Below are 14,210 nucleotides of genomic sequence, written 5' to 3'. Positions count from 1 at the left end.
CAAAAATATAAATATAAAATATTAGTTTTACCATGATCAGCAGCAGCTTAGAGGAAGACACCGGTTTAAAGTCATAAAAACTCATCTCACAGACATACTATTCAAAAAGATATAAGTTATGACTACATATTATTTCTAATACACAGCTTGTAGTGGTAATTAATAATGAATTTTTGTGTGAATTATGACTCTATGATAGAAGTCTGAGCAAACAATGTTGTAAAATATCCCACTAAATCGTTATGATCCCAAACTTTTTTTGTTCAGTATATTTGAATACAAGGCCACTATTAAGGCAGTTGCACACACAATATCAAAATGTCAAGAAATTGCTAAATTAATTATGTAATAAATATAGCATGTGATCTTGACATTTGTTTGATAAGTGGCGCCCCCTTGTGGCACCGTCTGTAAAAAGTAATACATCAGTAAAAGTTTTCTTATAAGTAAATTGTTTACTTTTATTTTACAGAATGTGATTATTTTATAAAGATAATAAAGCAGGAAAATCAGTCTTCAAGGCGTGTGGTGTTGAACAACAAACAAAAAATGAATTTTAACATGGAAACGGGGGTCTCATTTGTTGAATTAAAAATTTACAAATGGTGACGGCAACGAAACAAATGACTCTTAAAGCTTAAATCTGACAAGCCAAAAAGTCAGAACATCCTTGATTGCCTTGTTAAAGTTCACCAACATTTAGCAGTTCTTCAGTCAGAGAGGTATCAAAGTGTGAGTAACCCATGAAACAAAAATGGATATGTGAGTTACCTCCCCTGGACAGTTCTTATTTTTCTGAAATAAGTTGCAAAGAAGTGACTCGATTCCATGTAAACATCACTGTAGCACCTAGGCACTTCACAGGAAACTGCCTATAGAGCGTACAGGTTGCTCTTACAATTCTCCATCTTGGATCTGCCTCCAGGGTGTCTGTTGTGGAGGGCATCCTTCTGTACCGTGATGTTCCATCAGCCTCGTCTTCTCCATTCCCCATCAGAGTCCCAGCATTCAAGCTGTCACTGTCACCTGTAATCTCGTCTGGGTCTGGGGCCTCCATTAAACCGTCACATTCACTCATACTTGCAGGATTTACTGTAAATCTGCTCAGCATGAAATCTCTGCATTTTAAAGATATAATAATCAGGAAAAGCATTGATTAATTATTAACAGGACAATCTATACACACTGTGTTGTATTGTCTGAAAGACAAGATGGGAACCAAACTCCAAGCAACTAAATATTACTGTTTCATAAGATCTGTGTAAGAAATATACAAATGTATTTGTTGATAGTTTGGTCTTCAAAAGTAATATACCTTGGATATATCTGTTGCTTGAAAATGATATTTAAAAAGCGTGTTACAATGTTGTTTATATTTTATTTTTATTCTTGCTAATATCTTTTCAATTTATTTTCATTTACATATTTACTTATTTATTAACCCCTTATTATTATCTATATATCATTATATTTCTTTAATTTTTGTATTTAGTTAATCATGTTTTTATTAAGTCTTATTTGTTTTGATTACTCACCCTGGAAGATACTGCAGATACACTAGTGTAATACTGCTAGACATATGACGTCATAACACTTCACAGTTTTGACGTCACAATGCTAACACTGCTGTTGCAATGGCATATTTGGGATTTCACTTTCTCAGTAAAGTACAAATTCTAGTACTTTTTTGGTTAAGTCCCATTCGGGATTCGAACCCACACCCTCAGAGTCAGACACAAAGTCAGATGCCTAGCCCGCTCAGCCACCATGACTTCCACAAAAATGAAAGTCGGACAACTGGTTGTCTAGACTGTGGCACGGCTCCCACGGTCGAAAGCTATGATTACACGATGCCATTTAGAAAGTGGTTTGGGATTTGGATGGGACTCAACCAAAAAGGTACTAGAATTTGTACTCTACTGAGAAAGTGAAATCCCAAATATGGCATATGTTGCATTTGACCACTTTCTAAATGGCATCGTGTAATCATAGCTTTCGGTCGTGGGAGCTGTGCCAATTCACACTTATCAGATTGGGTACACAAAGTAATCTACCAGTTGTCCGACTTTCATTTTTGTGGGAGCGGGGCTAGGCGGCTGACTTTGTGTGTTGGTGATTAGGTTTATGACTCTGAGTGTGCGGGTTCGAATCCTGGATGGGACTCAACCAAAAAAGTACTAGAATTTGTACTTTACTGAGAAAGTGAAATCCCAAATATGACATATGTTGCATTTTACCACTTTCTAAATGGCATCGTTTATCATATAATTACTTGTTAGGGAAGGGGCACAAAATATATTGAATGGGGTATACATTTAATTTTTGGAAAATTAACTTTTCTTCTGGTTTACTTCCATAACGCAGACCTCCCAAAATGCAGAAAAAAATAGCACAATAAATAAATGGGCCATTCTGGTCACCCCTAATTAATGAATAGCCTAGTCCACACTATAATAAATATGCAGAACAACAAAGGACTAAGTGGACATCCTTGTCTAACACCAGCGGAACAATCAAAATAACTTTTCTCCCTTTCCCTGACTACAGCAGACTTCACATTGCCATACAAATGCTGAAGAACATGAAATATTTGTCCATGGATCGCATTTCTAAAAAAGGATAAAGTGATTTAGTTCTGTTAACCATGTAAAACAATTTCTGAGAACACACAGTAAACTCTGCCAGTTTTATGTTTTTCAACAATTGATTTAAGAGTGATTATATGTTGCCTTTATTCTCTTTATGTAGGTTAATTTTCAATCACCCATTTTTACCTATGCAAAGCACTGAACTTATACATTGAAAAGAGTGAGTAAAATATTATTATCATCAATTTGCCTAGATGAATATTTTTGCAACTTTTAAGCATTATTGAAAAAATGAATATTGAGGGAAAAAGGATCACTTGCTACATTGTCTGGAGTGAGAAGCGTTGTAAATATATACCCAAATACAACATAATTCCCCCACTTCCTGCATGCTAATATAGCTCTTTCAATAACAACAACAAATAGTGACTATATCGCCATGATGATGACAGTGTCAATGTCAATGTCTATATTGTTTTTAAAGCCTAGTATTGCAGCTAATAAAGCCCAAGCGTGATTTACTAAAACTCAACACTAATCGTTCCCCGATCGCCTTGAGTAGTAGGCACTGGAGATGGCTGTCGTGACCTAGAAGGCTGAACTCCAACCAATTGTTACAACCCCTGCTTAACCTCCTCGCGGGTAAGAAAAGAGGAATGCAAGTTTTTTTGTTTCCACTCATGAAAACTAATAAGATGAAATAGTGCAACTTCTTTTCAAACACAACATCATAATTTGTGCATTCACAGAGTGACGTTAGGGTATACTCGTAGCAATAACTGCGAATAAATCTGTTTATAATATAACTGAATTTATTGAATTTTCAATCAACAACTGCGTAAAAACTTTCAACTTGAAATAGTCAAGTATTGGCTACCAACAGTTTGAGCACTGCCTATCCTACCTAACGATGCTCCACGGGTGTATTCGTATATTCTGTATGTCAAACTAGCTGTGATTACTCACCAGCTGTAAGTCACTGTGATCCCGAACGCATCGCGGCAAGTAACACGCTCCAAGTAACACATCTGACTGTTGCGCACTTACATTTCCGTGTTGGTGTGAGGAGTTTGGCAAATAGGTCGGGGCTTTCCCTTGGGCTATAAATAAACTTCACCGACTGAAAGCTCGGATTCGCATCATATGCGAAGCGCCCTTGGCATCGATCAACCAGTACACAGAGAGTGTGTGAGTGAGTTTTTAGCAATAAAAACTTCGGGTCACACCTCATTTTCTTGTCTTGCGGACCTCTTTACACTCTGACATATACAAAGTCTCTGGGTCTTTAAACATCAATTAGTCTCACAAATTCACTCTGCACAGCGTACACATGTGGTTTGATATCATGCCCCGCTACTAGTCTGTCTCACAGTCCCTGAAACACATTATTTTCCCAACAGCCTAGCCCTCTCTGTAGTGCTAAGGCTCTAAATAAAACAATTATTACCCACATTCTAGATTTCCCAGGTTCAGGATCTCTGGTCTGCCTTGAGCTCCTTTTTATGCTCGTTTAATGCTCGTAGGTCAGGTCGTTGTGTTTACACCTCAAAATTACACTGAGACATATGAAGCGGTAAACAATACTTTGATGAGTGCGGCAATAACATCAACAACAACAACAACAACAACAACAACAACAACAACAACCAAGAACACAAACGCTTGTCACACAAATATACAACCCAACAAAAGTTTAGATTCATAAGTCCTCACTATTCTATGTCATACACACACACACACACACACTCTCTCTCTCTCACACACACACACACACACACTCACTCACACACTCACACACACTCACTCACTCACACACACACACGACGTGTGTGTGGTTACTTCGTAGATGAAGTCCTCCCCTAACTTGGGGGAACCATCTGCAAACTTTGTGCTGACGAATGGCACGGGGACCATACATCACATTTGCTGAAAAGCATACACAAATATTGTGCATGTGAACAGCTGCGTTGTTGTGTAAAGTTTTGATAAGAATTGAGTAGTATAAGTACCGGCAGTGTTGCGGAGTACTTTCTACCCATGAAACGTTCAGTCTGTATACTGACGCTATGACGCAGCAAACTGTCATGTACAACACAGGAAACGCCAGCTTTTGTTTCTCCTCTACCAGGATATGCATGGTACTTTTCATTCTTTGCCAGCCTATAGAGATAGGCGTCGATTGTGCATGCCCTTTGCAGTAAAAGTAGGATTCTCTTCCTGATGACAGGCTATGCCAGACTAACTCTTCATCTCTGAATGTAAGTAGTAGTATATATGATGGGGGTACGAAATATAAAGCCGTGTAGAGCTCTATTTCTTAGAAAAGGCTTTATTCAACCTTAACCTCCCCCTAACCTGAGATTCCTGGGATAGTACTGAGATTCCTAGGGTAGAATTGAGATAGTACTGAGATTCCAGGGATAGTATTGGGATAGTACTGGGATTCATGGGATAGTATAGGGACAGTACTGGGATTCCTGGGATGGTACTGGGATTTCAATCTAAACATATGGGACGTATGGGACATATATACCCATGCCACCCAAAAGAGATTTGCCTTTGGAGGACATCCAAGAAATATGCCAAGCGAGATAAAAAAAAAAGCGCTGGTGTCTTCGTTACATCCCTTTCCTTTTATATAGTACTAGGGTATACTCTATACACCTGTATGTCTTTCGAACGCCGTTTCTAAGCGACACAAGCCCCTGTGAATTCCGGAGCTAAACTCAAAAACCGTTCTAATATTTTTCTGCAAAACTTCTTAGATATCTCAGGTTTTTGTGACTTATCATTTATTTGGTTTCCAAGGAAACGAGTCTGACTTAGTCTCATAATGGAGGGATGGACTTGGTTTCCGGATCAGAACTCAAAAACTTCTAAATATCTTTCTGCAAAACTTGACAGATATGTGGAGGAGACCGTAAAGTGGTGCCTTTTGCTATTTACAGAGTTTGGGTATTTATCATTTTCCCATTTTTCCATGGCAACAATTCTATCTTAGTCTCATTAGGGAGGGATGAGCTTCGTTTCCAGAGCACAGCTCGAAAACGTCGTGCTATCTTTCATCAAAACTTGGCAGATATGTGAGACGTGCCCCAAAGTGGTGCCTTTTGCTATTTGCAGGTTTTTGTGATTTATCATTTTCTGAGTTTCCATGGAAACGATTCTGGCCTAGTCTCAAAATGGAGGGATGGGCTTCGTTTCCGGAGCACAACTCAATAACAAAGTAATATCTTTCAGTCTTTCAGGGGGTGCGTGTGTGTATATATGTCATCTTCTGATGACTCTTGTTTCCTTTGCTACCAACGATATGTGTGACTTCATAGCTGATGCAGATCTAACTGACATCAGCAATTTCTGAAAATAACATGCAGTGTGCAGTTTTTAATGTGACCCTTGGATTAGCCAGAATCGCGATGGGGTGTTCCAAACAAGACATGACCCTTTAACTTACCTCATACATAAGTGTCGCTTTCTGACTAGCCGAGCGCTCTTGTGTTATTTTCAATGCACTCCGTGTACAAGCGATGTGTATTGCAATACACCCAGCTGCCAATAGCAATTCATTCGGTACTTCATGACCGGTAATTATCTCGAATTACATTGCATCTAGCATGATGCACGGAAATTACCGATATTTTACGAATGCAAATCGATGGAAGGGAGACCTCTAAATCTTTTTTTTTCTTGTGTCGGCCGCCATATCTAGCGATGGCTACGAAAAACATTGCCTCTCATTCCAATAAATATAAATTTTGACAAAACGTTCAAATGTAGTCCCAGTGAATATTAAGAAGGGGAATTACGGGGAAGGCTACTTTACTAAGACAATGCCTAGGGGGAAAAACAGCAACATGGAAGATTTGAAATCGTTCGATTCACACATGTTGGCTGAAGTGTACGATCCGATACTCATGCTTCAAACAGTTCAGAATTAACATTGAGGTGTTCGGTAAGATAAATATATTGTTCGCTGGTCTCTCGAGGACCATGGGTTGAGGTACCCTCGATAAACAAACATCGTGTACACCTCATCCCATGGTCCCCTCGTGACCAGTGAACATGCAACTTATAATGTCGTGACTACTGGTCCTACGCGAATCTCGGCACCTGTTGCCTTAGTTGAACAGCCACATTTTAAGGCGGTAAGAATTCCGATCGTTCCTGACACCTTTCTTCATTTTCAGTTTCATACTACTTTTGATTAGTTGCCATCTAATTGCCATCTAATTCACGAACGTTATATTGCTTTTACTTATAACATATGTTTTGGGAATTTTTTTTGCGAATAACAATTACACATAGGGGTATTGCTATAAGAGGGTCGGACGACCCACTCAGCCACAGCGGTGTGGCGCATATTCAGTCACAGGAGCTAAACGTAATGCTACAAACTGGCTTTAACTACTGTCACCATGAACAAGAATGCATAGCATATAATACAAACAAGTAAAACAGGGTCTGGAAAGATTTAATAAGATATCAGTAGCATGGTAGACATATACAGATGATAAAGTATAGTACATTGCTTAGGGACCGTTCATAATTTATCACCGGGGGGTGTGGGGTGTCATTCATTTTGTCCACAGAATATGGGGGGGGGGGGGGGTCAGCTGTTTTGTACATATATTTTTGGGGGCGGTCAGCTATTTTGTACATGGACAAAAGCTGTTGTTTTGCACATAGAATGTGTGCGAATGAATGATTTAAGAAGACATGTAAACATCATTAAATTTCATTCACGATGATGTTAATGCGCGAGAGAGGCTTAACTGGTCTAGGGGTCAAACAGTAAAGTCAATAACGGGTGTGACCGCCATTTATATTGACACATCCGGTGCATCGTCGTCGCATGGAGTTGATCAGTCTCTGGATAGTGTTCTGAGGGATAGCATTAAACTCCTGAACAAGGGCAACCTCAAGTTCTCGGATGTTGTGAAAGACGTCGTCCAATTTCATCCCATAAGTGCTCGATAGGGGAGAGGTCGGGTGACAGAGCTGGCCACTGAAGCACGGGGATGTTCTGCTGTGCAAGGTACTGCATGGACACCCTTGCAGTGTGTGCCCAGCGTTGTCTCGTTGGAACGTGTGGACATCGTGGTGTTGGTTGAAGAACGGCACGACATGGTTCTGCAGCACCCGGTAGTAGAAGGCGTTCACCCTTCCTCTGCAGATATGGAGAGGGGTTCTGTGAAGGTAGCTTATTCCACCCCACACCATAACGCTGGCACTACACCAACGGTCCGTCTTAACGACACAATCGGCGTTATAACGTTTACCACGTCTCCGTCAAACATGTATACGGCCATCTGCGTCCCTTAGGTGAAATCGTGACTCGTCAGAAAAGATGACACCGTGTCATTGTCGTAATCGCCAATTCTGGTGCCTGTTTGCCCACTGTAGACGCTGGTTTCAGTGACGATCCGTCAATATGGGGCCGAAATAAGGACGTCGTTCACGCAGGCCTGCAGCTCGCAGACGGTTCCGTACGGCGTTGGGGTGAATGAATCCACGTCGTCCTTGGACTTGAGGAGCCGTTCTTGTCGCTGGTAGTGTTCGGTCTCGGATATGATCCCGTACGATCTGACCGTCCTGACGTGCCGTTGCCACACGTTGTTGACCCGGTCGAGACGGTCCCGAGTGCTCCCCGTTTGCAGAAACCTTTGAAGGTGTCTTGCGATCGTTGTGTGTGCGCAGTGTAGCCATCTGACAATTTCCCTGGTGCTGGCGCCATTTTGAAGCACGTTCCCGTTCAGGGGCTGTAAGTCGAGGCGTCGTGTCGGCGTCCCCTGGCTGTCAGAAACATCAAGGAACTCGCCGCTTCCGTTCCACCCTGGAAACCGTCCTTTCTCCAGAGCATATGACTAAGCGGAAATGAGCTTGTGTGTCTCTGGATATGATGCACTATATATATGTCCAGCATATATCACCGTCATAATCTGATTACCAGGAAATGCATGGAGGGATACGACAAACTATGCCCACTGTAATTCATTTTATACACGCCTGCAATAACTAGCAAATTGACCTTCTTTGGGATTGGGAACAAGTCACATGACCTCGATTATCTGCCTGGTCCGATCACAGTACTACAAACAATAAGAAAGAGCCATACACACTTGTTTGATATTCCAGTTTGCTGTTACAAATATCTATAATTATTCATAAATATTTCTGCACCTCACTATTTATCTTGCCATAACACAGTCATACATGTATATGACATAAGTGCATGTATGTAGTGTAATGGAGACTCAGTACATGCTGTGCACACGAAGGTCCGCTGACCTAAAAGAGTTAGAGATGGCGTTCTATGATACCGAACTCCGTTATCATATTGTTATGATGGAAACAAGGACAAACGCGTGTGTTGCAATAATACCCCGCGGAAAAATACTCTACATCTGAGACGTATCAATTCATGGCTGTAATGAAACCACTAACCCTAGCGATGTGTAAAATAATGATACCACAAGGCTCAGAGGAACGTTTGTATTTTGATAATATGCATGGGTACAATGCACACACTGTTAGTGTGACAGATTGATTGAGGTTCTTCTCAAATCTATGGAATACTGTAAGGGACATTCTTGCGATCTCGCATTCTCGCGATCTCGACCTTTGGAAACAAGCTTAAAATGTCAAAAGTGCGAGAATGCGAGATCGTGAGAACGCGATATTTGGCCAAAATCTCGCGTTCTCGCGATCTCGCATTCTCGTGTTTTTGGTACAGATCAAGTTTTTGTCAAAAGTCGACGACACGAGAATGCGACTTTTAAACATGCTGTCAAATCTCGCAATCTCGCAATCTCGACTTGTCAAATAAGGCCAAAAAAACACGAAATCGCGAGAACACGAGAATGCGACATTTCATTTTCTCGCGTTCTCGCGATCTCGCGATCTCGCGTTTTAGACGTTGGCGTTGCGCATGCTTATTATCACAAGGTCAAGGCGCATGCGCATGCTAGTAGTGCTGTGGTCATTCTTCTTTCATGTTTTTCATTGCCCAAGTAGCAGTTAACAAATTTATGACATAGCTTGAAAATACTAAGCATGTAATTTACATTCACGAAGTGTAGGGTAGTGTATATAAGTCCGCTCCCGTTGTTACAATTTCCTACGTGCATAAAATCCTCAACATATCCTGCATAATTTAACAAACGAAATTGTGAATATCCAATGTAAGTGGAAATATGTAAGTGCCTGGAAGCTGAGAAATATATTTACGTTAGTGAGAATAAGAAAAATAATGCTTAAAACCGCATCAATTCGCAGCTTGTCGCAGCAATACCGGCAGTAACAGAAATAATCACAGACCAGTGAGTTTCTCCATTATGTAATATCATATGAGGCCAGCATTAATCTGTCTCACAGTCCCTGAAGACATTATCTTTCTCTACTGCCCAGCCCTCACTGCAATGCTTTAGCCCTAAATGAAGCAAGTCTTGATTTTCCTCGGGTTCAGGCCAATCTGTGTTTGGCGCGTTTTCAGTTTAAATGCAGATTTTATGCAATCAATGTGAGTGAGTTTAGTTTTACGCCGATTTTAGCAATATTATAGCTATATGGCGGCGGTCTGTAAATAATCGAGTCTGAACCAGAAAATCCAGTGATCAACAAAATGAACATCGACCTGCGCCATTGGGAACCCATGACATGTGTCACCCAAGTCAGCGAGCCTGACCACCCGATCCGTTAGTCGCCTCTTACGACAAGCACAGTCGCCTTTTATGGCAAGCATGGGTTGCTGAAGGCCTATTCTACCCCGGTACATTCACGGGTCTTAGGAGTGTGAAGCTTTTATTAACCATAACATTGAAATTTACTTTTTTTTTCTATACTGCGTTAAACATGTGACACCAAATGAACTGTTTGTTTTATATATCAGTACAAATTTAGTCCTCAGCTATGTATGAATAGTAAAAGTACAGTGACAGCCATCTTGGCAGCCATTTTGAATTCTGTATAATATGAAATAATTCCATATAACATGCTGTCACTCTAGAAGTAAACAGGAAACAAAAGCGACTGAGTCTAGTTACAAGAATAATGTAAATTTCAATAAATAAATCACCACCACACATTTCCATGAAAAGTCGGAGAATCGCTAAAATCCCCTGTCTCAAAGAATAAGCTGTAAAACATTATATTAGAACGACATGACTATACACAATTACTTGTTCTGTGCCCAAGCCGCCACTCTAGAAGACACAAGTGTAAAAAAAAACATCAAAGTATCAACATTGGATGTGTTACCTTTATTATCAGGATGATAATGGCGTGGATGCCATCGTCCTGGGTGCGGAAATGGACCCTGAAGTTCGGTGTTAATGTTTATGTAAATTTAACTGCCGAGAAGGCAAGACACGACAATTCAAGAAGGCGGCCAAAATGGCGGTTATATAGGAGCGTGGTGAGTGAGCTGCCTAAGGCTTCATGATTATGAACCAGCGAGCCTGAGGTGCCGAGAGCAATCCACCTGTGACCGGGTGTAAAACTCTTGTACTGTCGTGTGCATTCTCTGTCAGTGTTGTCTTCTCGCTTACACGGCGGTATATATATTTATTGTGTACATGCAAGATTTCTGTACATACAGTTTAATGTACAAAGTGTTTAAAATGAAATTGTTAAGTTAGTTTTAATTAATTTATCCATGGTGGTCCAAAAAAATACTTAATATTTAAAGTATATTTCCATTTAAGTTATCATTTATGTGTAAATATTTGGATTTGGCTAGTAAGTTTCCATTACCCAGTGGCCTTAACCTTCATGTGTAGTATCAAAGGTCACAGGTCACAACAGTCAAAGGTCACATCATGACCTCACCAAATCGCATGCAATTTGAAGCACATGCTTGTCAGTGTGTACTGGACCTCCATGCTGCCTGGTTGTCATCCAGCTTACTGTAAGCTGAACTATGTACGGACACGCATGTGAGTACTTTATCTTTTCATTGCTAGACTATGTTATGTCTAAATTCAAATGAAATTGTTTATGTGCCAAAATATTAATTGGTTAGTGCAAAAGTTGCTAACATATTTCACACAATTATTTGCAAATTTGTTGTTAAATTTTGCATATTGTGCTCTTGACTAATGCATTCACATATCATTCAATATTGAATGCTATGTACTGTGAAACTTATACATTTTCCGAATTTGGAAAGTGGAAACTCTGTAATATATAATCTATATACTGATAGATATTGTGGGGACCAACTGCTGACAATGATGGACATAAACAAGGTGATCGGGCGAGAAACACGATCAGCATGAATAGAAGAGAAATGTATGAGTTTATTCTTTAAAGTGGAGACGCTGTTGTCTACCTGAATGTATTTACGTTTCCAAGATGGTGGCTTGGCACTGCCTTGTAGCTGAAGAATACAAGCCTGTTCCTTCTTGAAAAAGTCTATGGTTCTGCAGATGTTTGGGTGGTTCTCTACGAATACATTCAGTTTTCTGTGCCACCACTTTTTTGGTCGTTCGTGTTGCATAGTACACTTCAGCTTCTGGCAGGAATTGCGGTCGAGAGAAGATAAGGATGAGGTTGTCTTCAGAGAAGATGAGGATGAGGTTGTTGCCATTAGATGTCAGGAGGCAGTCGATACCGGCCGTTGTCTTTGTGTAGATATCGGGGAGGCCTACTGCCGATCGTTCTCGAGGAAGTGAGGTCCTTGGCCCTGGATTTGGACATTCGATGCTTTCAAAGACTGGAATCCCTTTAATGATTCAGTGTCGTTGGAACGAAGACCTGAAACAGTATGAAACAACTATTTAGAAAATGTCAAAGACAAATAGCAGTATTCATGAATAACAATGAACTGCGATGGCCATTAAGTTTTGTCTCCAGTCAGTTGTATGGTTATGGATTTCTCGACAGGATGTGATCATGCCATCTTTTGTTGACAAGCTTTAACGTCACAAACCTATGTTCGACCAAATAAATCGGCATAACAGTGTTTGATTGTACCTTCGAGTGTGCGAGTGAGTTAGTTTAGTTTTACGCCCACTTCGAACGAAGGGACTAACCTACCATGAAATGCGGGTGTGGTTCCATTAAACTTTTCAGATCCTGTATCAGTAGAAATCATCTGGGACGCTTATGAAATAACAAGAATATTGATATGTTTTAGTTTAAACGTAGCGTATTCTCACATGATAATTGGATTACATACAAGGTTATAATTTGGAGTATCTTCTCTGCTCCGTATTCTGTGTTTGTTTGTTTGGGTTTTTTATAGCGTCCGTTTGTAAATAATCGAGTCTGGACCAGACAATCCAACACCACACGCATGGGGACACGCAAAGGGGTAAGGATGACGTGTCAACCACGTCAGCGAGTCTGATCACCCGATTCCATCAGTCGCACCTAACGACAAGCATAAGGTCCTGGAGACCAAATCTTAACGGATCTTTACGGGCCGTATTCAGCTTGTACTTGGAGAGTTTCAACCACACTAACTTGCTGACTAATTTGCAATTAAGGAAAGGAAAATAAAATGAACAGTGAGTGAGTGAATAATACATAAATCCGAATAGTGAAATATCTGCACACGAACGGGACAATCATAAATGCCATTGGAGTGGTTTTATAACAGATTCAGGCATTTGTAAAATTGATCAAAGTGTAAATGACAGTGTTTGCTTTGCGTTGAAGCCGAAGTTGCATCTTGCGCCTATGACATAATTAAATAATGGCTCTACGCCAAGCAATGTCAGAGGGGCAATCTATAATTAGGAGGAAATATGATCCCGCAATGCTATCAAACCCAGAGGAGCAGTTGCAGTAAATGATAAATACAGAAATAATATACATTGTGCCTTCTCCCACTAAGTGATTGATATTGAATGGGACAAATAATAGGGCAAATACGTATTGTTTGCTTCACAAAATCTGTTTCACATCCGGTGTACGACCACAAGGGTGTAACGGTAATCAAGGCATAATGGATTTTGAAAGGCTGAACATATTCACATTAAAGCATTCTCCTGGGGCCTCTCCACACAAAAATGGATGAAAAGATTACCTTACATTTCATGATTTTCAATTTGTGTATCCATGTTTGATCGCACCTCTGACAACGTTTAATTTGCGCCCGCAGGTGAAGCGTCAACTGCCACTAACACTACCAATTCATATACAGTCGACGTCCTACGGTTGTCGATGTAAAGGTTTGTTCCCTTTAATCATTGTACGATAACTCGTACTGATTACGCATTGTAGTTGAGATACCAATATGAGCGTTAACAGTGGTCCGGTGAGTTGATTATTATTTTAATAAGACATCAACATTACTCGCAGTCTCTGTTCATTATACAAGTGGCGTCCAATATGTTTTGCAACTTCATTACAAGACCGACCGCAGAAAAAAATGCTCCTCTATTTTTCAAAATGATCTTCCATTCACCTCAATACACTTATTCCATTTGTCCTTCCAGCTTTTACTACCACTTTTATAGAATCCGTAGATTGACACACTTACCACGCCTCTGTGGCAGCCTTTCTGTTATCGTCATGCTTGAAGTAGTGCCCACGTTGGGCAGAAAATAGTCACTGGGGATTAGGCCTGGCTAGGTTTCTAGAAACGTTCATAACCCTACGAACATCTTAAGCCTAGTC

The 14,210-nt window shown here is 40.4% G+C and overlaps 1 protein-coding gene across 3 annotated transcripts in view; it reads right to left on the bottom strand.

Annotated features, from left to right (window-relative positions):
- Positions 1–3,619, bottom strand: part of LOC137294333 (transient receptor potential cation channel subfamily M member 4-like) — a 45,353-nt gene extending 41,734 nt beyond the window's left edge. For 2 of the 3 annotated variants that reach the window (XM_067825332.1, XM_067825333.1), the window contains exons 1-2: positions 3,555–3,616; positions 899–1,118 (exon numbers count right to left, since the gene is read on the bottom strand). In XM_067825332.1, the coding sequence (XP_067681433.1) occupies positions 899–1,111 (213 nt within the window). In that variant the 5' untranslated portion in view covers positions 1,112–1,118; positions 3,555–3,616. Of the gene's footprint in view, positions 1–898; positions 1,119–3,554 lie in introns of all 3 variants that reach the window. The other variant, XM_067825334.1, reaches the window with a different exon arrangement.
- Positions 3,620–14,210: the final 10,591 nt, after the last annotated feature.

This window comes from Haliotis asinina, chromosome 8, assembly GCF_037392515.1.
Source record: "Haliotis asinina isolate JCU_RB_2024 chromosome 8, JCU_Hal_asi_v2, whole genome shotgun sequence".
Taxonomy (NCBI): Eukaryota; Metazoa; Mollusca; class Gastropoda; order Lepetellida; family Haliotidae; genus Haliotis; species Haliotis asinina.
Note: the sequence above shows the minus strand (reverse complement) of the source record. Positions and strands in the feature narration are given on the sequence as shown.